This window comes from Python bivittatus, unplaced genomic scaffold, assembly GCF_059951505.1.
Source record: "Python bivittatus isolate LINGU-HERP-01145 unplaced genomic scaffold, Pbiv_v1 ctg000200_np1212, whole genome shotgun sequence".
NCBI classification, from domain to species: domain Eukaryota; kingdom Metazoa; phylum Chordata; class Lepidosauria; order Squamata; family Pythonidae; genus Python; species Python bivittatus.
Window position 1 is genome coordinate 4,171,565 of NW_028277040.1, and position 27,880 is coordinate 4,199,444.

Consider the following 27,880-nt stretch of genomic DNA (forward strand, 5'->3'; position numbering starts at 1 on the left):
GAGCAAAAGGACAACCCCAACCCCACTCGCACTCCCTGCTAATCTTGAACTGAAGTGTAACCATAGTTCACGGCAATCAGAATACTGGTTTCATCACAAGGAACTTACATTGGCCTGGCTTTTCCATACTTGCCACCAGTTCTTTAGCTTGGTAAAATTACTTGAAGGAACATCTGCAAGTCTAGAAGCAAGATGGATGATCATCTTGACAATTTCTGAGAAGTATTATTATGTTTTTGGGAACCAGGAGGGGCAAGGCATTACATGGTTGCATATCCATAGGTTCACCACAAAAGTCTTCCTGGTATTCAGCTGATATAGAATGGATGTTACTGCTCATGAATTCTTACTGGCAATTTCACCCATTATGTTTTGTGTGAATATGAAATTCAGTATGAAATTGAACTGAATTTTCACCTTACCCACCAATTCAAGCAAAAGTATAATTTCCTCCTCTCCTCAAAAGCTAGATGTTTGACTATGCTTCATCTTACCTGTGTAACCCATAAATTTTCCAGGGATTTCCTGGTTACAGCATCGGCTACAGAAAATTTGCCCACATAACCGACAGTGATGTCTGCGTCTAAAAGTAGTGAATTTTTCACTACAGTCATAACACTCTTTACACTGGCTATCCGGCATCCAGTATTGTTTCAGGTCACTGTCCTATGGAAGAAATTCAGTGTTTAGTCAAAGAAACAGTTTCACAAATGATCTTTCTATTTCTGAATGTAAATCATATCATGAGATGTCACAAGGCCAAAATTAGATTATAATACTCACTTACAGGTTGAATGGGGTTGAGGTATGAAACCCAAAATTAGATTCAGAGCATGGCCATATATGAACTTGTTCACAATGTGCCAAAATTCTCCAATCTACTGAGTTGGTATAAGATTGATAATGGAGAATCAATATATCTGCACTGCTCCTTTCTTTTAAAAAGCTATGTCCTGCTTAGTTTACCTAAGCCAAAGGATTTCACTTATGTAATGCTCTGAATTTAATCCTTAAGCTATAGGATTTGATTCAATAAAAGACAACTGGAGGAAAGAAAATTTTCCAACCCACACATGAGAAGGAAACCAGATATATCACACTGGAAAGGTATAAAAACGTATTTGCTATTATTGTCAAAATTAGTAGACAGCCCTTGCCCTCATTGCTTGAAAAAACACTTAGCAGTAGCAATGTTCTATAATTCTCTATACAAGTTCTAAGTACAAAATAGGATTTTATAAAAAAACACAGAACTGATCTCAGGATAGCTCAACACTATTAGAGCAGACATAAAGCAATACCTGGCTTTTTCCTTCCATGATTTCTTTGAGGCGTTTTAAGACTGTACTGAGGCTTCTAAGTTGAACAGCTGTCCTCGGATCATGACCACCAAGAGAAGGATCTTTTCTTCGATTGTCTGGAAGCAAAAGACATTTGAAATTCTGGTTTTCAATGAACAATTAATGGGAATCCCTTTAGAATACAGATTTTCACTTTAGTTCTCTTTTTCAGTCTAACATCAATGTAATGGTAACTTCCTGAAGTTAAATGCCATCTCTGTAATACAGAGTATCTTATCCAAAGCCAAGCTTTGTGAAAATAGCCATTTTCAATTATCTCTAAACAAATGGAGGCAAACTGATAAAAAGCATTTGTCAGCACAAAGGAAGTTAGGTGGTATAGAGTGGTAAATGTATTTATTTGAAAGAAACCTGGATTGATTCAACAGATCTTGCTTCCCAGAAGTACAATTTAGAATCATAGCATTTAGTTTCAACCATGAATATTTCAGATATACAAAAAATAAAGTGACTCCATGCAGATCTCCATTCTCTTAGCAACAATACAGATATATCCATTTCCTCCTTTGAGGATTTTTTTTTTCTGTCTTGCCTACAGCCCTGGACTTTCCTTATTTTAATTAAGTGCTGGGATCAATACCTTGAATGATTACAAGTCTACTTGTGTTCTTTTTAAAAACAATAATAAAAGTCTGAGGAATGAAAGGCCAGACTTTAGAGAATGATATTGCCAATTTCGAACTCAGATATTAAGCAAAAATATCAGTGCTGTGGACAGAGAACTACTATTACTATCCCAAATATTACAATCTGCATTAACAGGAGTTTGGGAATTTTGTGATCCATTGATTGATTATGTGCCATTACGAACATTAAAACCTTAGATCCCAGTCCCTAGAGCTAAATCAGCAAACATTTCTGGTTATTGATTCGGGAGGGTGGGAATAATATTTAAATGATGCAGAGAAAAGTCAGCAAACACCATATAGCTACATTTGCTGTTAAAATTTTATTATTTTGCTTTGTCTTGAGGGTTAGAATATAAACAGACTATGTATAAACGGCTGAATAGGAAAAAACCTCACCAATCCTGAGTATTTTAAAAATGAGAAAAAAGACAGGCAGACCCAGAGATTTAGAAATCTCAGCACACAAACAGTTGTTTAACAGTTTAGCTTAAGAAATCACCAAGTCAGTGCAACCCTGAGCCTCAGCAGCACAAGAATCCATAGAAGCTATTCATCTGAGTCAACTGTTTTAGAATGAAAATATTAACTTGCTTTAAAGTCAGCCAGTCAATATCCATTTCCTGCAATTACTGAACAAAAAATGGTGGCTTCACATACAGCAATTAATCTTCCATTAGTCAGTACATTAATCTGTTGGATTAAACCAACCAGCCAGCCACATATTAACAAAACAGCCCAAATAATTATCACACTTCCCTGCAGTAAAGCAACATCAGCTTATTACAGGAGAAAGATTTTGTGCATGTTATCTGAGTTCCTTAATAACAATGACCTGAGTTTTCTATTCTACGTTCTGGATACAGACCCCCAAGTTTTGCGAGCCTCCCTCTCCTTGTTGCATTTTCCCCCTAAGGATTGTTTTGTACTTAGAAAGAAGAAGAAGGCCTCAAGTTTCTTACCAATTCCATGGTTCTCCATTGGCCAGACATTTTATTTTGCTCTCTTGTGTAACAGAACAAACACGGCTCCGTTGAATGCACTGCTTGATATACCACTCATGTTATGTGGAATGCTGGCGGCACAGCCAAGAAACGGGCACAATAACAGTTGCCGTATAATTGGCCAGGCTCCCAACTTTGGAAGAACAAGAAACAAGGTTTGTCTTTGTAAGCTGTGCCAGAGTCTGTTACTAACAGTCATCTCCCAGCTAGAATCTATTTGCCGGCCACACGACCAAATTCCTGAGGAAAAGCATGGTGCCCCTTCTACAGCTGTGCTCCAGGGGCTTTTTGCAAAGGGGCTTTTTGGAGCAAGAAGACAGCGAAGGTCATCTGAGGCGGCAGAGTGCAGGGGTCTTGGAGTGCAGGGTGGCAAGAGCAACTGCAGCTGGGACTAGGCTGGGGTGGCTGTAGCTTCCCAGGGTGTGGTAAGCAGCCCCAGAGCCATGCAGTTATGAGGCTGCTTGCCACCCCACAAGGCAGGGTGCAGGGAGTCCAGAAGGGCAGAGATGGGGGAGGAGATAGGCGGATGGGGGAGTTGGAGACAGTCCCTTACTTTACTGAGGCTTGGGGCTGGGAGGGATCAAGCCCAGAATGGCTTAGATTGGGGTGGGTCCTTGCTTAATAACCCGCAATTCTTGGTTAACAACAGCAACTGGGACTGCTGGGACTGCTGGGACTGTGGTTGCTAAAGTGATGCAGTCATGTAACGTTTTGCTTTACGACCACATCACTTAGCAACGGAAATTCTGGTCCCAATTGTGGTCGTAAATTGAGGACTACCTGTATGGTAAGCCTTGAGGAGGACTGGGTAATTCTTATCAGCTTCAATGCAAGAACTATCCCTTAAGATCTTTCATTGTTGACATTTAATCCCTAGAAGAGTCTCACATATTTATTTTATGAGGTGCTGTAGGGGCTGTAATAAAAAGGAACTTTCTTCCATCTTTGATGAGGATGTAATAGTCCCAAAATTTTGGAGGATGATCTTTAAGCGATAGATTAACCCAAAAAAAAAAAAGATTAACCTAAAATCTCACCAAATTAAGCTTATTTGATGGAAGGAACAAAAAAATTACATAACAAGAAACTTATTATTTACGTCCTTTCAGCAGCAAAGTCAGTCATTGCCCACTTAAAGAAATATCTGGATTATCTTTCTCTTGAAAAATAGTTCAATATGTATTAGTCAACTGTTGTACTTGAGAAGGTTTTTAGTGAAATGTACATTATTAAAAAAGCAAAGTAGGAAATTATTATTTTATCAGGTTTGGCAGGCTTTTATCTGTTTTATAAATGGCAAAATGAAAATCCATCAGGATGTATGGAAAATTTAAGTGGCTTGAGATAAAAAAATGTAGAAGCTTCTTTGTGAACTGTAATATAAAGATCATCATTATCTCCCCAAGAAAAAAAGAATCCCAAGTGCTGCACAGCCCTACGGGGTAGTCATCCTTATCTGCTCAGATGATTAGAAGGCACTGGTGGCACTAATGAAGATTTTTGCAAGTTCATATTTTGGTTTGCATATATATTCATGGCAAAGTAGGCATAAACAGAATCCCATACAGTTGCCTTTCACAGAAGCAATGTAAGAACTCAATCTTTGCAAACACCGCTAAATCCTTCTCAGTTTTTCCTCAAGCTCATGATGTTCCAAATCTCTGTCTCCCTCTTCTATGGCATTTCTTCTTTGAATTCACTATAGGTGCATCACTCCAAAATGTATAGAAAACTTTATTTCTGAATGCAACCTACAAAGGAAATGAAGTACCTATTTTTAAGAGCCCTTCTGCATTACAAACACTGGGGGGGGGGGGAATGAAAAATTTGAAGCTGTATGCTTAAAACCCTTATTGTTTCTTAGAATTAAAGTCAGCTGCCTTTTGTAGACATGTTAAAATACCAGTACTATATATTATTTTGCTTTATAGATAATAGTGGGGGGGGGTGAATGGAAAGACGCAAAAATGGATTGACTGTTTCTAGTGCTTTTTACCCTCAATTGAGAAAGATCAACTTATTGCAGTTACCGCTTCCCATACTATCTTTCCTTTTACATAGCACAATGTTTGTATAGGACTAGCAATCCAGTTACTGCTGACCCTGCAATCATATTGTATGTTCAGATCACCAGTAGAGAGGAATCTGGAAGCAAATAAAAAAAGTATATATTTGCAGATCACCATGTTGCACATATGCAACCATTTTTCACTATAAACTGACAAACTAGGAAGGACTGTGCCTTTTGCCCAAAACGTAGAACACAAAGTCCACACTGAGAACTTATGAAATCTCTTATAAATCTGCTAAAATCAGAATGCATGTGACACAGCATGTCCTGTAGAGCCCCCTGCACAAAAGCTTTAATATTAAACAGCATAAGTACACTTTATTCTTTCTAGAAACATTTATCAAATAGCAACAGAAGCATGCACATTAAGCAAAAGCTTTCAGAACTACATTTTATTTATTTAACAAACTTATATGGCCACCCATCTTATAACGCCACCCAAAAGGCACTAGGAATTTTGGGAGGTGAACAAAGCCATTTGAAAAAAACAAAACAAAACAATACAGGTAGTCTTTGCCTAATGAGCATTCGTTTAACAACGGTTCAAAATTACGATGGCCTTGGAAAGGGTGCTTAATGGCCCATAAAGCACTTCTGGCTGTCGTAAAACATCATGCCGCCTCTCCGCAACTGGCTCGCATTTACAGCCAGTTGCCAAGTGCCCCACAATCATGTGATCGCCATTTGCAATCTTCTCTGGAAAGTTGCAAGTGGAGGGGACGCGGTGGTGTGAAGGAACAGACCTCAAGTCTTCAGGATTTGAGGTCCATAACTGCCCAGTGCTGAGAGGTTTCCCTTCCTCCTTCAGCCCTGGACAGTTACAGAGCTCAAATCTTCAGGATTTGAGGTCCCTGCCTTCACACCACTGCGAGGTTTCCCCTCCCCCACCTTCAGCGGTGTGAAGGCATGGACTTCAAATCTTCAGGTGCTCCATACACCTGCAGGGTCCCAGACTGGTGCTGGCTATCCAGAGATTCCTGTCTCCATCTCAGTAACATCACACCAGAGGGCTTATGACTTTAGAGAGGCTTATTTCTAGTTACACCTGATTGTAATCCTGAGCAATGCTACTGCATTGCTAGAGAGTGTCCCTATCTCTATGAACACCAGGAAGGGAAAGTATGGTGTTTGTGAAATAATATGCTAAGTTAATAAATGGGGGATTAGATATCACATGTTCATTCCATCTGCTGGTTTACCCTCCATCCAAATGGGCTATCTTATCAACTTGCCCCCAGATCCAGAGTTCTGCTTAGCACCAGGTGAGTCTAGAATAAGACCTCATTTACCTCTGATTTAATTGTGGATAAAGGGGCCAACCTAATAGGTATAATTGAGACTACACAGGCAAACAACAGGAAATGAATATTATCCAGATGTGCCTGTTAAGATAGCCTATACTGCTTCACCACAGGGTTGAGGGCAGGAGGTTGTTGTAACCTGTAAGAATTTCATTTCCCTCCCAGATTTCCTTTCCTAAGAAAGCCAGCTAGGCCTTTGGGGACAAATTACGGATTCTGCTTATGTATCATCTCCTGTATTGCTCAAATATAATTTTGTACCTGAACTGACAATTATTCTTTTGGACTGTATTGAGAACCTCCAGGTCGGTGGCAGGAAGTACATCAATGTTCAAACCATTACTATTCAGCTAAATACAACTCACTGGAAGATCTACCATATTTTATCCTGTCATGCATCATTATTTATTGGAGGTTGAGACTTTCCCCTTTTATAAGGTTAGGAACTTAATAGAACAAACCACCCATAGAGGTTATGTATATCAATGCTTTTCAGAGGAGCTGGGAACGTTTTCCAGTTGGTATGGCTGGTGTACTTCCGGTGGTCTTGATTGGCCAGAATGCAAAATTGATCCAAGACACTAACAGGATGGCCCTGAAGGAATTCTTTCTGCTAAGCCCAGAAAAACTAGCTCCTTGGTGTATCTTGGAACTCAGCCAATGAGACAACCAGAACAATGGCTTTACAAGTAGAAGACGACTCACGCTAAATCTGAATGAAAATAGGCAACAGCTCATTATCAGCTTAATTTGTGATAAATAACAGTAAAAAAGAAGGAGCCTTCTATCTCCATTGCTGTAATAAATTTGTAAGATACTTTGAGGATAAAGTCACTTGAATTGGCTTCCTTGAGCTCCACTGTTATTACAAGTATATTAGCAAAGGTATCAAAACACTGTGTTGTCTAACTGTATTAGATGAATTCCAACTATAGAGCCCAAAGGATAAGTCCTTGGACACATTCAACCAAACGTGTATACTTGATCATTGCCCTGCTTAGTTTGTTAATGCTAATAAGGCAGGATGGCCAACTGTGGAGGTAATTAATTCCTCTGTTAGAGAGGAAGTGGAATTACAATCCTGAAAGAAGCAATAATATATTCTCAAGAAAGCAACCCTTGACTATGAAGTGGTAGACAACTATAGGTTCTTAACTTCTTAATCTGCCAGGAGAAGATTCCAGAATGGTTGCCTACAAACTCCAGAAAATTTGGCTAAACTTCATTTTCAAAATCTATTTCATCACAGCTTTAGGGCCAGGTTTGGGATACTGTTTTGGCTATCCTATGGGATGAAACATGTGCAACCTTGCTGATATTCTTCAGGCTTTCAAATAAGTTGGAGAGCATTCCAAAAGGTGCTGTTTAGGGATTACTATTCTGCATTTGTCTTATGGAGTGTTTTATTCCCCATTCTGTTTAAAATCTGCATGAAGTCGTCCTGGTATGTGAATTGAATTGTCATCATCATGCACCAGGGGATACACATCTGATTGGATAAAAAAAGTGCCCTCTCCAGTGGCTGCCCCCTTGCCAAGAGAGGAGACTGGGCTAGCTCCCTGTCAGTTTTGCTTCCATTGGCAAGAAAAGTACATTCTTACTCAGGTAAGACTTTGAAAGCTAAGGCAGTTTGCATTTTCAGATGGGGGAAGCTATATGCTTTTAAATATGTTTTGAACTTTTTTTTTTAATTTTACTTTTATTCATGTAAACTGCCTTAAATGCAGCCATGGGATATAATGTAAATTAGTGGTCTCTCATTCAAAATGAAATTGTCCAGTTTCAAAGAACTGTTTAGACTTTAAACATGGGAATTATTTGAATCTCCTTAAATCAGGGTTGATTTAGAGTGCCAATGGAGTGTTGTACATTAAGATTCTTTTATATATAATGGAAGCAGTATCAGAAACCAAACAGCATACATCAGAGCTACTTATAAATCAGTCACCTACACAGTTACATAACATTTTAATTATTATGGTCTTAGATTCCATTGGCAACATTCCCATGTATATAATTAGAAGTATGAACCATTATTTAAAATCAAAATGGTATCCTATATATAAATCACACACACCATTGTTACTTTTATTTACTAATCAGCACACATATTTATGCATTCTAAAAACTGCGCATTAATATGACCAACTTCTGTTATACAGTAAAGAGAGGCAGTCAAGGTCATTGACTTGAATGAGCATGGATACTCCCACAGGCATTGTCTTTCTTTGTTCCTGTATGTATATTACCCTCCCCAAATCCAATTCTAATTTTGTCACATTATAAAAATCATGTGGCATAACAAAATTAATCAGGAAATATATGCAAGCTTCCCTGTGCATTAGATTTTTCTCAACTAACTATTCTCTGTCTACAGAGTTTAAAAAGAGATATTCTTCAAGTATTGAATTGTAGGCCTCCTGAAGAATACCTCTAGAGCTGAATGTTCGGAAAATTTTGAAAGCAGATAAAAGTTAAAAAGAGGCCCCTTTTCAAACTCAGATCTCTTACCTAATGATGTAGAAGATCGTCGTTGCAGCTCCCCAGAAGGCTGTGTTTTTTTGTAAGCTACAGGTGATGACCTCAGCGACTGAGATCTTGAGGAATGTTCTGGGCTTGACCAATTTGCATTCAGTGCCTGATGATCCCCCTGCCCAATCTCTGTTCTCTCCACAGAGGGTGCAAGTCGTCCATCATCTAGAAAGGAAAAATATTAGATGGTGAAAAACAGCTCTATTTTTCTACTAGTCTGAAAGACACTAGGTCCTCTTGAATTTCTCAATACCTTAAAGTCCTTGTTGCCTTCAACCTTTTATATACTGGTCTATATTTTTTTATCCTGCCACAAAGGCCAAAATTTACTCCCCAGCTGGTTTGATGGGAATCAAGCAGATGTTTTAAGACCTGCAAGGATTTAAGATACAGGTTTTGCTCTTAAGCTCCCCTATGGGAAAAACATACCTGATTTTGAGGTAGTTTTCACAGGTCTTAAAGGGGTAAAATGGGTGCATTAAACCTCTTCCAGTTTTAAACTATTCATTTTGCTCATTCAAACGTCACAAACTGTCCCCAGAGAAAAGGATCAAAACACTGGGTCCTACTTCAAAGAGCTTCAGAGACTGCAAAAGGGGTGCTGGGAGAGTCATAAGCAATTCTATACCTATGTACTAAGTGAGAGAATGAACAAGCTAGATGGGAGTATTTCTTCCTCCAAACTCAAATATATCTCAGCCAGACAATCAAAATTAATGTATGGCGGAGGAAAATAATGGAATACCAAGCAAAAATAATATTAGAATCACGATATAATTTAGGAGACTTGGGAAATTATACAGTTGTTTACTTGACAGGTTGTTCAACAATAAAAATGTCACCGCAGAGAAGCTCTGCCATATATTGCCAGATCACATTTGGTAGATAAACTTCCCCAGTTGCCTCAGATAATGATCCCAAGGACTGGTTTGATATATGTGGAAAGAGCTGATCCTTCCTGTTTACAAACCATGAAAGAGTTCAAATTCAACCCTTTCAATGAGGCCTGGAAGTGGGAAGTCAGAAAACATGGGCATAAAGTGTCCATATCCTGCAGTACTTGATCTATGTATATATTAATTTAGTGTACAAAAAAATAAAGAGGAAAAAGAGAGGGGAAAAAAAGATCAGGATCAGCCTGCTGATATCACTATCTACACTGTTAAGAGACCACACAGCAGACTTAGTATCATACACTCAAGCAAAACCATGAGTCTGAAGTTGGCTAATTTCAATATAATTACAGTTGATGTGATGTTAACCTCATTCTGCACACTTTCAGGCTTCAGAAGAAGCAATGTGAATTGAAAGTAGAACAAAAAAACCCAACCTCTTCCTCTAGAGGAAGAGAAAGGAAAGAGGAGCACAGAAGTCTTGGGCTTATGCGCTAGAAGTATTTCAACACCTTTGGAAGTCACCAAGTAGAGGAAGGCAGATTCAGAATCACAAGTGACTGTTAGTCCTCTTTCATAATGAAGAAATGAAAACATGAAAGTTAATTTGCACATACCTTTAGTGAAACGAAAGAGATTTACAAAAGAACTGTATGCAGATTTAAATGGAGGTTCATCCTGGTCAGGAGTCAAAGGTTTGAAGTGTGTAAGGTGAGATGGGCTGCCAGGAGAGCAGGGCAAATCATTCACAGATTCCAGCGTAGGAAATGTTTTGTCATCTGTGGCCATTTCATGAATCCTAAGAAAAATGAATATGCACATTTAATATCTGACTCATTTACTCCAATGAAAGACAGATCATCGTTCATTTAGAAATTCCTCCAAGCCATGGGCATGAAAGTCCAGGGACATTTGGCTATTATGAATCTGCAGTATCATAAAGCAGGAATTCAGGCAATCTTTTCTATCTTCCTATCAAAAGAGAACAAACCAATACAGGTAGAGCATTATATGCTTCTTCTTAGGTACTATGAAATAGTACATATTACTATGTGGAGGGTTAATGATATGTACATGGCATAGATACAGAAAAAGGAGCAAGCAACCTCCTGGTGACCCTGGAGGAGAGGAGAGAGATAATAGAAACCAGACTGTTATCTTTTCTCTGGTGCAAAGGGAGTCAGTATATGGGCACGATAAAAATTCATTGTTCATACTATAGTAGATGGTGGAGTAGGGGAGGAAGATACAGAGTCCCATTTACAAAGTGGAGTTTAGAAGTACTTGGGCAGCCCATGGTAAGGTCCCCACAGTGTTATCAGATGCTACATTCTGGCGGTAAAGGTCACAGTACAGTATGATTTACATTGCTTTATCATTCCTATGTACAATAACATTTTTGAGGTTATATAACCTGCAACCTTGCTGAGACTGGGGCTGTTTTCCATTCTTTTGGCTGGGAGCTCAGTGATCATTGTAGTGGTGCATGCCAATAAAAGATCCTTTGCACCAATCTCCAAATGCTTTGGTTCCTTATTTAAGTGGGCATTTTCCCCACAACATAAAGCATGTTTATAAAGAATCTTACTGGCTAGACTCTGTATCTGCTGGCCAAGCCTACAGCACTCATATGTTCTTTGCTCTTCTTACTCCTTCACCATTCTTTAAACCATATTAATAATAATGGGGGTATCTGCAGGCAAAGCTGGAAAAATATAGGATATGATCCAGTTTGTTTTTCCATTTGCATCTATATTTTACCTTTTATACCAGACACTGAATTGTGTTTTATTCTCACAAGAACTCTATTTAAAGTTAGATCTGCCAGTGGCCCAGTTTGCCTATAATAGTCCTGGCTTGCTAAATTACAGAGTTTAGAAAATCAGAAATTAGTGTAAAACCCCTTTCCCTAATCTCTTTCTGTCCTAGCTTTGACACACTAGTCTTGTTGGCTTAGAACATAGTTCACCACTGTGGATGTAACTGTAATATGAGTGAATGGCTTTGGGGGAAGGCGAAGAGACAGTAAAGAAACAAGCATGTGTGCCTTTGTAATTCCAGGGTCCCCAAGCCCTGGTTTAACAAGTTAGGACCATTCCATTCTTAAGGAACTATTTTTTTTTAGCTTGGCAGGCATTTCAAACTATTTTTTCTCATATCTAAATTTAACTCCCCTCTTGGGGGCATGCTATCTCATGACCATTCTGAATATAGTAAAAATTGAGTAGAAAAGCACCAAATGTGAGCATCTCATCAACCTTGCCTATTTTGCAAATCAGGCTTAATTTGAATAGAAGTTTCCTTGAAACAGGACAATTTTTTAATAGATTAATCAGTCAGGCATTCTTGCAGAAAGTTATCTGCAAATACAAGTGCCCTTACAAATAGATTTGTACAACTTCTGCCTATATTTGGGGGGGGGGGGTAGGATATAAATATGATAAACACAGCCCCCCAAAGCTAGTGTCCTTGACATGCGGTGGGTTACAACTCATATTACCTCCAACCAATAGATCCGGAGTTAGGGGATGATGAGAGTTAAAGGATAATCAGTGCAGGGGGCCAGGGAGGGAGGGAGTTATGGGAGACCCAATACAGGAGGCTAAAGTATGCCACACTCATAGAGGCATATTTTTTTGTATCTTTATTGTCATGTAAATCATTCATATTCCCTTTCTTATTGAGTTAATTTTAATTCTTGCTACCATGTTGTTTTATTATCTTTCAAATGTTTTATTTGTTCTGATTTTAATAATACTGCAAGCCATACTAGAAATATGAGTATTGAATGGCAGGACATAAACTCCCAAATAAAGTACCATTCTTCTAAGATAAATTAAAAGAGCACATCTTACCAGCAGTGGTACTGCATAGAGAGCAAGGCAAAAATGTACCAACTATAGGTGAATTGAGACAAAATGAATACATGGAACAGCATGGGTTATGGTCTACATAATTATTTACTTTGAAGCAAAGTATGAGACCTAGCTAATCTAGAATAACAATATAGAAATGGATGTTGTCATTTAAAAAAAAAACATTCTAAGAAGCCCACTTCTTAGACAAGGCAGTAACATTAGGCGGAACTTGGGTTTAAATCATGGGTGCACCTGAGTGAATTTTTGAAATTATATGGAGAACAAAACTTTACCTTTTTCTCCCCTTTATTTTTTTTGAGAGATATCAGTAAAAAAAGAAAAATAAGCAGAGGGAGAAAACAAAAAGGAATATGTACAGACATTCTTGTGGTGGTGGATATTAGAACTGTGCAGTGCTTCAGATTCAAAAGCAAAAAGGTGTTCTCCTTCTACCTGGCTGCTGTGACCACTTTGCTAATTTTGCCAATAAAGTCATTCAAATTCACCAAACTCCTCGCTCTTCCTGGGCAGAGGCTAATACAGTGACTGTCAGAAACCTCACGATTATTATCCATTGCGCTTAGCTTGCTTCGGTTCTGCCATTACAAGAAAGGGAGGGAAGAGAGAAACAGAAGAAACCGTTAGAGGCAGATGCTACGTTGTCTGTTCTCAGGAATGCAAGGTCGTACCTGCGTGAGACCAGGAGGAACCAGAAAAAAGGACTATGGGCTAGGAAGGGGGTAGTGCAGGGGAAAGGGGGCTTTAGAAAAGGTTGGCGCAGGCTTTTTAGTTTCAGCAATGCTTTGAGACTGTACACTTAATAAATGAACTTTTCTTTGAACTTATTGGAGACTCAAGGAAAGCATCTTTATTGGGAATTGAGTAGTGCAGGTTCTCACAGTGACTGGGGCAACATCGAACCTTTGGCCTGCAGACTCTGAGGAAACTGACAGAGTGCACTCTGGCATGTTCACTGTCATTTGTGTGCTTCATCCATACCTCTCTCGGCTCATTTGTGGGACATGGGTGTGATTAACTGCATCCAGTGGATGATCAGTGCCTCATTCTGAGAGAGGCTGAGGCCGGTAGCCTTGAAGAAGGCTGTGATGTGCCCCTTCCTTAAGATTTACTCCCTGGATTCAGCTGGTCTATAACAACTAACAGTCCATCTCCAACCTTTCTTTAGAGGTTATTCAGAGCATGCTGGAGATTCAGCTGCAGAGTACCCAAGAAGAAACTGACTCTTTTCATTCTAGGTTCAAGCTTGGGCAACTGCAGCCTTTCCTGGAGTGGGGGAATCTAGATATTGTTACTTATACTATACCCTTATCACCACTCAGCTGGATTTCTCCAATGCACTCTACATGGAGCTGCTTCTTAGGATCATTTCAAAACTACAGTCAGTCCAAAATGCAGCAATTTACCTGCTGACAGGTGCTCTTCAGTTCAAGCACGTTATACATTTTTTGTGGGCCCTGCATTGGCTACCAATAGGTTTACAGGTGTAATTCAAAATGCTAATTTTAACTTCTAAAGCCCTATATTCCAACTCAACTCAACTTGTCCAAGATTATCCTCCTGGGAAAATCTGGTGTTTGTCACTTCCAGGGGAGGTATGGCGAACTGAAGATGGAGCCGACAACTGCAGCAAAGACCAAGGAACTGGTGAGTAGACCAGGCCCTTGGAACCTCTCCGGATAAGGAGAGGACGGCAGATTGTCCACATGGGTTCCAGATGGCTGCTCCTTGCAAGGAGACCACAGGACAGCAGTTTTCTGTGGGTCTGAGTGCTGGGGGAAGGGATTAGCCATCTTACTTGCAACCAGAGTGGAGCCTTTTAAAGGATGCTAAATTCACAAACCCCACTTTCTAATCACTTTTGGAAATTGCCTATTAACCATCTTAAAGCTATTAGAGTCCTTCGAATGACAAGTTTGAAAAGTCATCAGGTAAGTTTTATTTTCAACTCTGAAAAGATTAATGATAAGCTTACGAACTTAAAGAATTTGTAAACTAAATAAGATTTTGATCTAAAAAAGTTATAAATGGATTAAGGGTCCAGATAAATTTGGAATTTTGACTTTTACTATAAGATTTTGGAATTAACTATAAGAAAAAATAGGTTTTCATGGGAAACAGACTTATTTTGGCTATCCTGGCTACTGTAGTCATAACAAAGATAAGTTACTTTATGATTTTAGAAACTGGACGCTAGAGGGGACTAAAGATTCTAAGCAGAAGGAAAAAAAAATACAAGCCTGTTCTTGATGTCCGTTAATACTGGGACTTACAAAATGACAGTTATTTTGTTACTAAATTTGTTTATGCTTGTTGTGATGAAGGTTGGAAGTCAATACAGTGGTACCTCTAGTTACGAACTTAATCTGTTCCGTGACTCTGGTTGCAACTCGAGTTGGTCGCAGCTCGAGGTAAATTTTCCCATAAGGTTCAATGTAAATACGGTGAATCCGTTCTGCCCTCCGAATTTGGTCGCACCACGAGGCAAATTTCCCCCATAAGGTTCGATGTAAATACATACGGTTAAATAGTTCTGAAACATATGCATTTTATTTTTAAACCACAAAAACATGAAAATAGTCGAGATGGTCGACTTTGCCATCTTGTACTCCAAGGCCAGATCAGTCACACGAATACCACGATCGTGCTTTTCTATAATGTCCTTCTTAAGTTCGATCGTCACTTTTTTCTTCAAAGCCTTATTCTTGCCAAGCCTGCTCTGCATTTTCTTTGGAGCCATGCTGACAAGCACACCAAACACCTTCCAAACGCCACAAAACACACCACAAGCCTCACCGAACATATCCTTGCTACCGCGATCTCGCCCACAGGAAGCTGCGACCGTGTGGCAGCAGGGAAAATGGCCGCGGATCCAGTTCGTAACTCGAGGCGGAGTTCGCAAGTCGAGGTAAATTTTTGGGGCCAGAGCTCGTCGTATCTCGAAAAATTTATAAGGAGGGGCATTCGTAACTCGAGGTACCACTGTATTTCTTTTCATTATATTCTTTCTTTTCTTTTTTCCTGTACTTTTTATTCTTTTCTATTTTCTCTTTCTCTAACTTTAGTTGCATTAGTTATTGCAATTAAAATTCTTAATAAAAATTATACTTAAAAATAAAAGGAAAATCTGCTGATGTTTTCCCATTTTCCTGAGGTAAGGGGGACTGAAGCCAGAAAACAAAGTTTTACAGGTAGTCTTCGTTTAGCAACTGCCTCGTACAGCAACAGTTCACAGTTACAACAGTGATGAAAAAGTAACTTTGTGACTAATCCTTGCATTAACGACCTTCGCAGGTCTGTAAAGCAAAGGAAAGCTGAAGTAAGATCATAAGCACAGTTGCAGTTTCACTTAGTGACTGCTTCGCTTAATGACCAAATTGCCCATCCCAACTGTGGTTGCTAAATGAGGACTATCTTTATTGTCCTTGCACCTTTTCAATGGAACAGCCTCAACCTGTAAGTCACTTATGCTTGCCACCTTTTATTTTCTATAATGTATTTATATTGTTATTATTTTCTCAGTATGTTCATTAAGTTATAGGTTGAGTTTGGGGTTTGCTGTGCACAATTTATAACTATATATTTTTGTTGCTCTTGTAAACCTCCGGGAAGCAAGAAGGATTTGGCTACATATAAATCTAATAAACAAAGCACCATGAAACCTGGTAACATATCCAATACAAATAGGAAACATTTATACACACTATTGTGCTTTGCATCAGAATGTCTACGGATTTCTTCATGGATATTCTTTTACCAAGTTCTAGTTCATGTTTTTCCCTTCTTAATAAAATATAATAGGATAAACTGGTTTATAAATTACCTGTGACTACTGCATTACTAGGTTATTATCTATGCCCAGATGAGCCAGAGTCTGAGAGACTAGGCTGAAGCTGCCATAACCTAAAGATGGTAAGCAGAGAGGACAAAAGCCAGGAAACTTGTCTATGAGATCCCTTCGGGGAGGTAGATAAGAAGGAAGCAAGTCCTTAAGGAAACAAAGGACCTGAACCAGACAAAAGAAGTTGGGCCTGAGCATATAGAAACCCTCACTCCAATCCCATCCACTTGTAAATCAACCAAGCAAGGACTTTTGGAGATAAAAGGAGTCCCGACTCCTGCCCACTCTGAGTCATCAGAGCTGAGTCATCTGAGTCACCTTTGGATCCAGACTTGGCTGCTTCAGTTCCCTCTAGCTAGTGCCTGGCAACCTAGTTGGGAAGGACGTGGGTAACTGTGGATGAGTGTGGATGAGTGTGTGTGTGTGTGTATGAGAAAGAGCAAATGTACCTTGCAACCAGTAAAGTTTTGCTGTCACTTTAAATTCACTGGGTCTCTGTGGATTACAAAGAACCTCTTGTGCCTCAGTGTTCGGTTGGAAGTGATTTGTGTGTATCCCTAATTATTTCCCAGCTGTTGACCAGGGCTGTGTGTCTGTCTGCTCCAGTCGCACCTATCTGGAAAACCCAGGTAGAAAGCAAGGGGGGCTTGACAAGATCCGTGTGCCTCAACAGGCTGTGAGTGTGTGAGTGAGTGACCATAAGCCGAATCTGGGAGCAGCGTGTGTAACAAGTCCTATCAAACTCTTGAGGGACCAATATCCCCAAGAAGTTTTATAGTAGACTAAATCTTTCTGAAAGAAAATACAGAGGCCAAAAAAAAAAAAAAAACCCAATACTTCAAAGAGACACATACACCCGTTAGTGCAAGGTCTGAGAATTATTTCAGCATTGCTTTGAATATTCCAACCTGCAAAGTATCATGTCAGAGCAAAAATAAAGACAAATTTCCCAACTGACAAGTACAACGAATTCTTATCCCCTGATAAAATATTTTTTCTACAACAAACAGCACAGCTTTTCTCACAAATAGTATATCTATGCCAAGCATCTCTCAGCCCTGTCCCATATCACTGTATGTTGCTGAGAAAGATGGGAAAATGTAGAATGCAACAATTCCAGATTTTATTTATTTATCAAATTTGTCACCACCCATCTCATTACAAAATGACTCTGAGTGGTTTACAGAAAAGATAAATATTAATTAAAAATACAATATAACAGTCCTAAATAAATAATAAATATCTTCCAAGAAGTGATGGTAGCTAGAAATTATTAGGCTCGGGGAGTGTCATCAGGGCACCAGCCACCCCCAGGGTTGGTTAAAACTCTTCTTGCCCCACACAAGCTGGCAGAACCAGGTCTTCAGTTCTTTCTGGAAAGCCGGGAGGGTAGGGGCCTGCCGCACCTCTGGGGGATATAAGCTGTATCACCCTCCATAAAGATTTGAAGGCCAAAGATGTACTCTCAAAGCTCTGATCTCTGAAAAAATCCATCATCATACTATAAGAGAAGGCCTGCCTCTGCTGTATGAATGTCTATGAACCTCAGTAGAGAACATTATTATTTATTAGTAATTTAATAAAACTGAGTTGTACTAAACTCTGGTGTTAGTCTCACACTAAAGCTTGGGTTCTTTAATATTACAGTCTAACAATCCTACCATGCAGAACTGAAAACCCTGGCCTGGGGAGGTGGGGTTTGGAAAGATCAGAATTGTTCCTTGAAAAGAACTGTATCTTAGCAGTTGCATAAAAATTCTGTGTATGACAAAGGAAAATAAGAGAAGTTGAAGAAAAATCAGAGAAGTCATAGGAAAATTTATAGCTAGAGTAGAAACGCTCAAGCACAAGGATATAATTTTAAAGGAAGACAGAAACATGATACTGAAACTCTACAAACCAGATTATAAAGAGAGAATATATTCAGGAACCAGCTCCATTAGAAAGTGAGGTACAACTGGCATTAGACAAGCTATCAAATAGGAAAGCACCAAATGCAGATAAAATACCCAGTGAACTGTTCAAAGCTGCAGAAAAAGAGCTGTTAGTGCTAATATCCCTCTCTATGTCAACAAATAAGAAACAAGATTGTGCATCTCACAGATTAGAAAAGATTAGTGTATAACCACCTGGAAGAAAATTCAAGCAAAAATTCCACTAAGTCCAAACTCACGCAAAGTTCTGCTTATCAGCTTACAAAAAACAATGAAACCATACACACAGAGAGAAATGTCAAGTGAACAGCAAGCTTCAGCAATCAGAAAGATGTGAGATCAGATAAAAAATATAAGATGGATAACAGAGCAAGAAAATAAAAGGAAGGTTACCTCTTTTTCACTAATTACAGCAACATCATGCCAGAATGTGAAACATAATGAGGCTAAAGGGTGTGCCAGAACATCTGATTATTCTTCTGAGGAACTATTCCAATGCACAAGAGCTAGAGGTAGTCCTTGCTTAACAACCACAATAGGGACTGGAAAATTCATCATTAAGGGGGCAATTGTTAAGCAAGTTGTGCCCAATTTTATGACCTTTTTTGCAGAGGCATTAAGCAAATCACCACATTAAGTTAATCATGGGGTCATTAAGTGAATCACACAATTCCCCACTGATTTTGCTTGCCAGAAGCTGGCTGGGAAGCTTGCAAATGGAGATCATGTGACCCCAGGATGCTGCAACCATTGTAAGTGCAAGTTGGTTGCCAAGCACCCGGACTGTGACCACATGACTGCGGGGGTGCTGCGATGGTTATAAGTGTGAAGACCGGTTGTAAGTCCCTTTGTTCAGCAGCGCTGTAACTTCGAATGGTCACTAAACGAATGGTTAAGTGAGGACTACCTTTACTGTAAGGGAAATGAGTGAAACAAAGATGGGTATTGCCCCTATATCTGCTCAATTCATACAGCAAATACATTTTTAGAATGGCAGGATTGGAAGAAATAACCACTAGGAACAAAACTGGAAGTTGAAACACTGTCTGAGATATGCAGAAAAACAATTTTGATAGCTGAAAGTAAAAAGGCTTCAAAAAGCTCATTTTAAAAATCAAATTGCAAAGCCCAACAGTTCGAAAACTCACGTGAGTAGATACAGTGGTACCTCGGGATACGAACGCCTCTACTAACGAACATTTCGGGTTACGACCAGCTTCGGCAGGAAAATTTTACCTCGGGTTATGAACTTGCCTCTACTTACGAACCGGATCCGTGGCCATTTTCCCTGCTGTCACGCAGTCGCGGCTTCCTGTGGCCGAGGTCGCGGTAGCAAGGAGATGTTCGGTGAGGCTCGTGGTGTGTTTTGCGGTGTTTTGTGAAGGTTTTTGGTGTGCATGTTAGCATGGCTCCAAAGAAAATGCAGAGCAGGCTTGGCGGGAGTCAGGCTCTGAAGAGGAAATTGCCTCGGGTTGCGACCAAATTCGGGCGGAGGGTGGAACGGATTAACCGGATTTACATTGAACCCTATGGGGAAATTTGCCTCGGGTTGCGACCAAATTCGGAGGGCGGAACGGATTAACCAGATTTACATTGAACCCTATGGGAAACTTTACCTCGACTTGAGACCAACTCGAGTTGCAACCAGAGTCACGGAACGGATTAAGTTCGTATCCCGAGGTACCACTGTAAATGGGTACTCTCACTCCGGTGGGAGGAAAAATGCTGGTGGCGCCTTGCAAAAAAAGGAGTTGGGAGCAGTTGCCGGTAAGCGCGAAAAACTGCGCGCCCGAAAAGGGCGCAAAGCAACGGAAACCCCACCTCCTGCGCTCACCAGCTGGGCTCTGCCCTAGGAAGGAGGCTCTGGCAAACCACTTCCGAAAAACAGTTGCCTTGAAAACTGCAAGGACTTGTCTAAGCAGTCACTGCAGGGTCAGCAATGACTGAGCGCAGACAAAAAAAAAACAAAACAGCTGACTATAATGTGAAGGCAGTTGTTATGTTTTCTTGGGGTACAGAATATATACTGTTGAACAGCATAGTCAAGAGGAAAAGATTAATAGAGGAGAAGACAATGAAAAGCTTGGATAAGATAATGAAGCACAAGAACAACTAAATTATCCAAACAGTTAAAGCAATGACCTTTATAGTGCTAATGTATGCCTGTGTGAGCTGCACCAAGAGGAAAAGCCAGAGAAAGCCAACAAAAAAATTTGGAGACCACATACTGCAAGAAGACCCACATAAAGGCTGGCTATTCCTTTGAGGTGTCAGCCCTTCAGGAAAGGCCAAGTCAAGAAACAGATACCACAGAGATTCCAGGAATACTACTTTATTGTTGTAGGGTATAACAACGTAATCTTGAAAGCCTGTCCAAGTTTCTCTCTCTCCCATCTTATATTAAACAAAATCAAGGTGGGGTTATTTTGAGTTTCTCACATTTGTTTCAATCTCTGGACTGTGTAATCAAGCCCCTCATCAGTTCTTTCATACTTTTCTCTGTTGATGGCAGGCTCTTTTGTACCTTCTACAAGGTCATCTCTAAATTCCTTTGCATCATCTCCTCCATCCAAATCACCCTTCCTTCCCACATGCAAAGACAGGGCAAGCAAGCCTTTAAGGGCAACCACTACAGACCCATTCTCCTCTCCCCTGCTTGCAGATGGGTTCAGCAGCTCGCCAAAGTCAACGGACGAGACTGGTAGCGTCATATAGAGAGCTGGAAAGCTGCAAGTGGCACCAGAGAGTCATCCTGGGGCTCAGTGTCTATTGTTAATGGTGGCAGGTCACAGGGACGGACTTGTGTGGGAATTTCAGATGGAACTGATGTAAAAAGAGCAGAGTGTAAAATAATCTTGCTTTCAATGACCGGTTTCTGGACGGACTTGCTGATGAATTAAGAGATGAATTGGCAAGGCAAGGAATACCAGAGAATTTGGAAGGGTTGATGGGCAGTTGGAGGAGTTGAGACATGGAGAAAATAATAAGGGCAGGAGGTTTTAAATGTTTTCTTTACCCCTACTCTACCCCCTGCCAGGGCTACCTTGGATTCCTGCTCTGGAGAACCCATGCAAATAGGAACAGTGAAGACATCAGCAGAGAAACAAAAAAGAAAAGATTTTGGTTTATGTTTCTACTGCGGAGCCCCAGGACATCTAGCCAATTACTGACCACTGAGTCATTTGCAAAGTGCCCCACCTACGGAACTGCAGACCACTTAACAAGCAAGTGCCCAAATTGTTCCAGAGTCTTGTCTTCAAGAAACTTCACAGACTCCCCTCCCAAGAGCCTGGCAGAAAATCCTCAGACAATTAAGAAGTGCTCAGAGAGCAGACAGCAGAATTTTATTATCCCTTTTCTTATATATACTTTTTATTAAAGGTTTTAAATAAGATAAAAACTAACACAAACTAATATAAAGTAAGGAAGGAAAAGAAAAAAAGAAATAAATCAAAGAAAAAGCAAAAAGAAAAGAAAAGAAAAGAAAAGAAAAGAAAAGAAAAGAAAAGAAAAGAAAAGAAAAGAAAAGAAGTTGAGGAAAAATAGAAAAGAAAGAAAAAAGATATAAAGAAGTAGCTTCCGATATTCTTCACAGTAGTTATAAATACAAATATATTTTAACCTCTCTATCATTACATCATATTACTCTTCTTTCTGCAATTTTATTACCCCTGTTACTCTTTGTACCCCCTCAGGCATAGAAATATAGCTCTCTGGTTTTTGAGACTGGTGCAAAAGCCAATTTCATAGATGAGAAGATATGCTTCAGTATGAATTGCCCATGTGGTTATTAGAGAGACCTATGCTAGTGGAAACAATTGATGGACAATTGCTTCAGGCTGGTCCTATTTTGCAATGTACAATTCCTTTTCATGAGGTGATCATCAGCAAGCAAAAACTCACAAACGTACATGCAAGTGGAGAATAGAGTAGAAAAAATAATTATGCATGACACTGTAGAGAGAAACAGAAAAAGAGAAAGACAATGTCCTTTGAAAGGCTATGAGTTATTACTAAAGGCAGATCAAGATGGTGAGTTCATGCAAATGCCAAGAGCCAAGCATGTTTTGATACCACCTGACTATCTAATCCCAACAGCCTTTTGAAAATAAGCTAGTTTCTCAACATTTATAGATATTTCTTTCCTGGATCCAGTTCTTACCCAATCATGGATGAGTAGATTAGACATGTTTCATGTTCAGACATATGAATTAAGGAAGTAAAAGGTTAACCTTTGGCAATGGAAAAACAAAACTATGACTAGTTCAGGGAGTAGCATGGGCAAAATAATCCCAAAAAATGGGTTAATTCTGTAAGAATGTTATGAAGCATCCAGAACTATGCAGGCAGAAAGTTGGGTTATAAGTAAAAAGTAATAACAATTCAACTCAAAGATAACATTTCCAAAAACAAAAAACCAAAAACCACACATTTCTTTCTTTTCCAGAAAATAACAACTATAGAGTTTTCCATCATCACAGGCGCTAGCAGGGTAGTCAGGGTCACATTCTGTCAGCCCTGCAAGGTAGGCAAGGTTAAAACAGTCAGAGCAGGGGTTTCAAGGAAATATTGTTTATTGTTGTAGAATACAATAACAAAATCTTGAATGCCTGACAGTGTCTCTCTGCCCTAACTTATGCTAAACAAAATCAAGGCAGGTATGCTTTCCTGTTTCTCAGGACTGAGTAATCCTTTCCAAAAGTCCCCCTCCCCCCCACCCTTATCAGCTCACTCATTCCTTCTCCATTCCCAAGGTCAGGTCTATACTCCTTCACAAACTTGATCTTCAGAAAGTAACACAAAGGCTTGGCTTTGGAACCTGACTTTGGTGGAGAAAAGTAGTCTAAAGCAGCTTTTGAACACAGTTCCTGGTCCTCATCTAGGTAACTTGTCCAGATTTTTCCCAACAAGGCAAAGCTAGTATATGGCTATGCAACGCTTATTCAATTCTAAAAAAGCACTTCAGGGCACAAATTAGGACCTGCCTTGACAGCACCAGCATCTTTTCCCAGGATTGTTCAGCTGTTCCCTACAGCTGTCATGTGATCCTGGAAAAAGATGCAGCTGCTTTAAAAAATTGCAGATAGGTGTTACATTCATGTCCTGCCTATACACATTCTGAAGCACCTTTCTGGAATCAAATCCAAAGCACTGTATACTCATAATCAGAGTCCATAATCATAGTATAAATACCACATGTAAAAGTATATTATATTCCAAACATGCAATTCTGCATATACTAGTTAACCCAGGCAGCATTTAATTAAAACCACTTATTCCACAGATTTTGCATTTTAAGAGGTAAAATAATTTAATTCAAGAGTCATTAATCCAATATGGACACTTTGCACCTTTAACCAGAGGTTCCATCAATTTACATCACAAATGTCTAATAACAGAATTGTCTGTGTAGCTGTTCATTTGCATGTGCTCACTTCTCACAGCAAGCAGATAATCCATATTTTCTCTTTCTTCATCTTAATTGCCAAGGTGAAAATGAAAAAAAGGTATTTCTGGTTATAACATATAGCTCACATAATCCATTATAACTTCCACTAACTTCCATAAATTTACCAATGTCTAACAGTCTTGACAGCCAGACATGGCCTATAACATACTAGCTAAAATGTGGTTGGCTTCTTTGTGGCTCAGTGGATTTTGTAAACCCAGCCAAAGCAGTCAGTTTTGGGTTTAACACATTATGGGTTAATTCAGTAAATTATGGATCATTTAACCATGAGTTAGCATATCATGCGAACATGGCCACAGATTCCATACACTCAGAGGCAGTTGAGTTTTTTGTACCTTACTCTAGGATAAACAGATGACAACCACTATCAGAGGATAAAGTGATGGCAACCACTATCAGATTCTGCTTGTAAGCTTTCTAGGGAAATCTAGCTGCTTGGTGTCAGACACTGAGCACTAGGCTTAATGTCTCTTAATCTTAATCATAGCAGCAATTCTTATATTCCTAAACATCCCTCTCTTCTCCAGTGCTACAGCATATTTAAACCAAGTCTCAAATTCATTCCATTTCTATCCACAGCAATGCTTCTGAAACAGGAACTCTTAGGAAAGTATGTTATCAGTGCACTATGATCAAAGAAATACTTATTCGCAATACTGTACAGAAATATATGCCAAATTTCTGGAAGCTAGTTGTAATCAATATCTTGTGACCATTAAATGCCATCAAATTGGCATGGATTGGCCATAAATTTGGCATGTGTTGGTCAAAAGTAAAAGAAAAAAGAAAAAGATTGACGAGCTGCTTTTTAAACGTTCTTAGATTTGAGCTAATGATTATAGCCATTTTGCCCCTTATAAAATAAGTCAAGTAGTAAGAACAGATGTGTTTCAACTTTGAAAAAACATCTCTAAAGAGGCAGAATGTGGAAGCAAATGCCACTCTATAAGAGCTTCTATTAAGAAAATACAAAAGTCACTTCCTACTCATTTGTCCCTTCATTACGTTTGGAAGCTGGAAGTTAAACATACTTATGATTCCCAGGTAGCCTCTCATCCTGAAAAAATCAGATGCAGACCTAATTAATGTTAGCAAAGATTCTTCAGATCATACCACCCTTAACCCAAGTGGACAAATAGGAACAATTTTAACTTACGGTGAAAGAACCAGGTTCAGATAGGATTTCCATAGTACTTAATCCAAAATTACTTTTAAAGTCATGTGGCCATAAGGAATTGTTTTTCCTTCATAAATACTAGCATCATTATAATAGAAGGCTATCAGTTTCACTGGGTTTTTAATCAATTTAGTTTCCTGATCTTAACTGGTTAATCAAATAATACTTTTTATACAAACACTATTATTTTAAAGATGCTTCAAATGCATTTTCCTCAGCTAAAGCAGCCACTTCAATGTTACCTTAATTTTGGGCCTTAACACACAAAACTAATCACCAGTGCAGCATAAAATGGAACTTGGAACAAGACAACCCAAATTCAAATCCTATTTAACCACGGAATGACTTTGGACGATCAATAATTTTTAGTTCATCCTGCTATACAGGGTTGCTGCAGCTGTGAGGATAAATGGAGACTTTTCCTCCTATGGGAATCAGATCCTGGAAAGGCAGAATATAAATAGAGTATAAAAACAAAAGTAAACTCTATCTGTGTAATGCTACTGTATTATCGGCTGTCAGACGCCTCTCACAGGGTACAGTAGTAAAGCAGCTCCAGCTATAAATCCCAAGTTAACATCTGATTAACTGAATACATATGCCAACCAAACTAAATTTATGGCTATGTTTGCACTATACACTGAAATGCAAATTAGCTAACTGCATTCGACCTTAGTTCATGGTCTGCAGTGTTGTACAAACCTAGAACTGGGTTACCATAGTTAACTGAGTCACGCAAGCAGAATTAATGTTGTTATATGCTCAATTTTTAAGGGAAAGAAAATACTTTATTAATTTTAAGATCACCTCAGAAAATATATCAGCAACTATTTACCTATTAACTCAACAATGTGTGTTGGATATTCAATAGAGCCATATAATTAATAAAAACCGATCCAAGTACTTGAGGTATACTGCTATCTAGATCATCAATTATTTGGCTCTAAGAATAAAAATACTGTAACATTTAAACCGGGTTTTGAGTTGCTGGGAAGATATATTCCATTTTACAGGTAGTCCTCGACTTACAGTGGGGCAAAAAAGTATTTAGTCACCCACCAATTGTGCAAGTTCTCCCACTTAAAAAGATGAGAGAGGCCTGTAATTTTCATCATAGGTATACCTCAACTATGAGAGACAAAATGGGGAAAGAAATCCAGAAAATCACATTGTCTGATTTTTAAAGAATTTATTTGCAAATCATGGTGGAAAATAAGTATTTGGTCACCTACAAACAAGCAAGATGTCTGGCTCTCACAGACTTGTAACTACTTCTTTAAGAGGCTCCTCTGTCCTCCACTCGTTACTTGTAGTAATGGCACCTGTTTGACCTTGTTATCAGTATAAAAGACACCTGTCCACAACCTCAAACAGTCACACTCCAAACTCCACTATGGCCAAGACCAAAGAGCTGTCGAAGGACACCAGAAACAAAATTGTAGACCTGCACCAGGCTGGGAAGACTGAATCTGCAATAGGCAAGCAGCTTGGTGTGAAGAAATCAACTGTGGGAGCAATAATTAGAAAATGGAAGACATACAAGACCACTGATAATCTCCTTCGATCTGGGGCTCCATGCAAGATCTCACCCTGTGGGGTCAAAATGATCACAAGAACGGTGAGCAAAAATCCCAGAACCACATGGGGGGACCTAGTGAATGACCTGCAGAGAGCTGGGACCAAAGTAATAAAGGCTACCATCAGTAACACACTATGCCACCAGGGACTCAAATCCTGCAGTGTCAGATGTGTCCCCTTGCTTAAGCCAGTACTTGTCTGGGCCCGTCTGAAGTTTGCTAGAGAGCATTTGGATGATCCAGAAGAGGATTGGGAGAATGTCATATGGTCAGATGAAACCAAAGTAGAACGTTTTGGTCTAAACTCAACTTGTTGTGTTTGGAGGAGAGAGAATGCTGAGTTGCATCCAAAGAACACCATACCTACTGTGAAGCATGGGGGTGGAAACATCATGCTTTGGGGCTGTTTTTCTGCAAAGGGACCAGGATGACTGATCCATGTAAAGGAAAGAATGAATGGGGCCATGTATTGTGAGATTTTGAGTGAACACCTCCTTCCATCAGCAAGGGCATTGAAGATGAAACGTGGCTGGGTCTTTCAGCATGACAATGATCCCAAACACACCGCCTGGGCAATGAAGGAGTGGCTTCGTAAGAAGCATTTCAAGGTCCTGGAGTGGCCTAGCCAGTCTCCAGATCTCAACCCCATGGAAAACCTTTGGAGGGAGTTGAAAGTCCGTGTTGCCCAGCGACAACCCCAAAACATCACTGCTCTAGAGGAGATCTGCATGGAGGAATGGGCCAAAATACCAGCAACAGTGTGTGAAAACCTTGTGAAGACTTACAGAAAACGCTTGACCTCTGTCATTGCCAACAAAGGATATATAACAAAGTATTGAGATGAACTTTTGATATTGACCAAATACTTATTTTCCACCATGATTTGCAAATAAATGCTTTAAAAATCAGACAATATGATTTTCTGGATTTTTCCCCCCATTTTGTCTCTCATACTTGAGGTATACCTATGATGAAAATTACAGGCCTCTCTCATCTTTTTAAGTGGGAGAACTTGCAAAATTGGTGGCTGACTAAATACTTTTTTGCCCCACTGTACAACCACAATTGGAACTAAGATTTCTATTGCTAAGCAATGCAGTCGTTAGGTGAAACATCACGTGACCGTACCACTTAGCAATGACACTTCCAGTAGTCCCAGTTGCGGTTGTTAGGCAAGTACCTCATGTTTCTCCTGTCCTGCCACACTCGCCTTTGCT

General features: G+C 39.5%; 1 protein-coding gene across 5 annotated transcripts in view; it reads right to left on the reverse strand.

The window, feature by feature from the left end:
* Window positions 1-27,880, reverse strand: part of PIKFYVE (phosphoinositide kinase, FYVE-type zinc finger containing) — a 112,557-nt gene that overhangs the window by 81,703 nt on the left and 2,974 nt on the right. For 2 of the 5 annotated variants that reach the window (XM_025170800.2, XM_088135598.1), the window contains exons 2-5: window positions 10,406-10,587; window positions 8,875-9,060; window positions 1,302-1,417; window positions 495-666 (exon numbers count right to left, since the gene is read on the reverse strand). In XM_025170800.2, the coding sequence (XP_025026568.1) occupies window positions 495-666; window positions 1,302-1,417; window positions 8,875-9,060; window positions 10,406-10,587 (656 nt within the window). Of the gene's footprint in view, window positions 1-494; window positions 667-1,301; window positions 1,418-2,949; window positions 3,045-8,874; window positions 9,061-10,405; window positions 10,588-13,099; window positions 16,223-27,880 lie in introns of those variants that run through there. The other 3 variants (XM_007421272.4, XM_088135599.1, XM_025170803.2) reach the window with 3 other exon arrangements.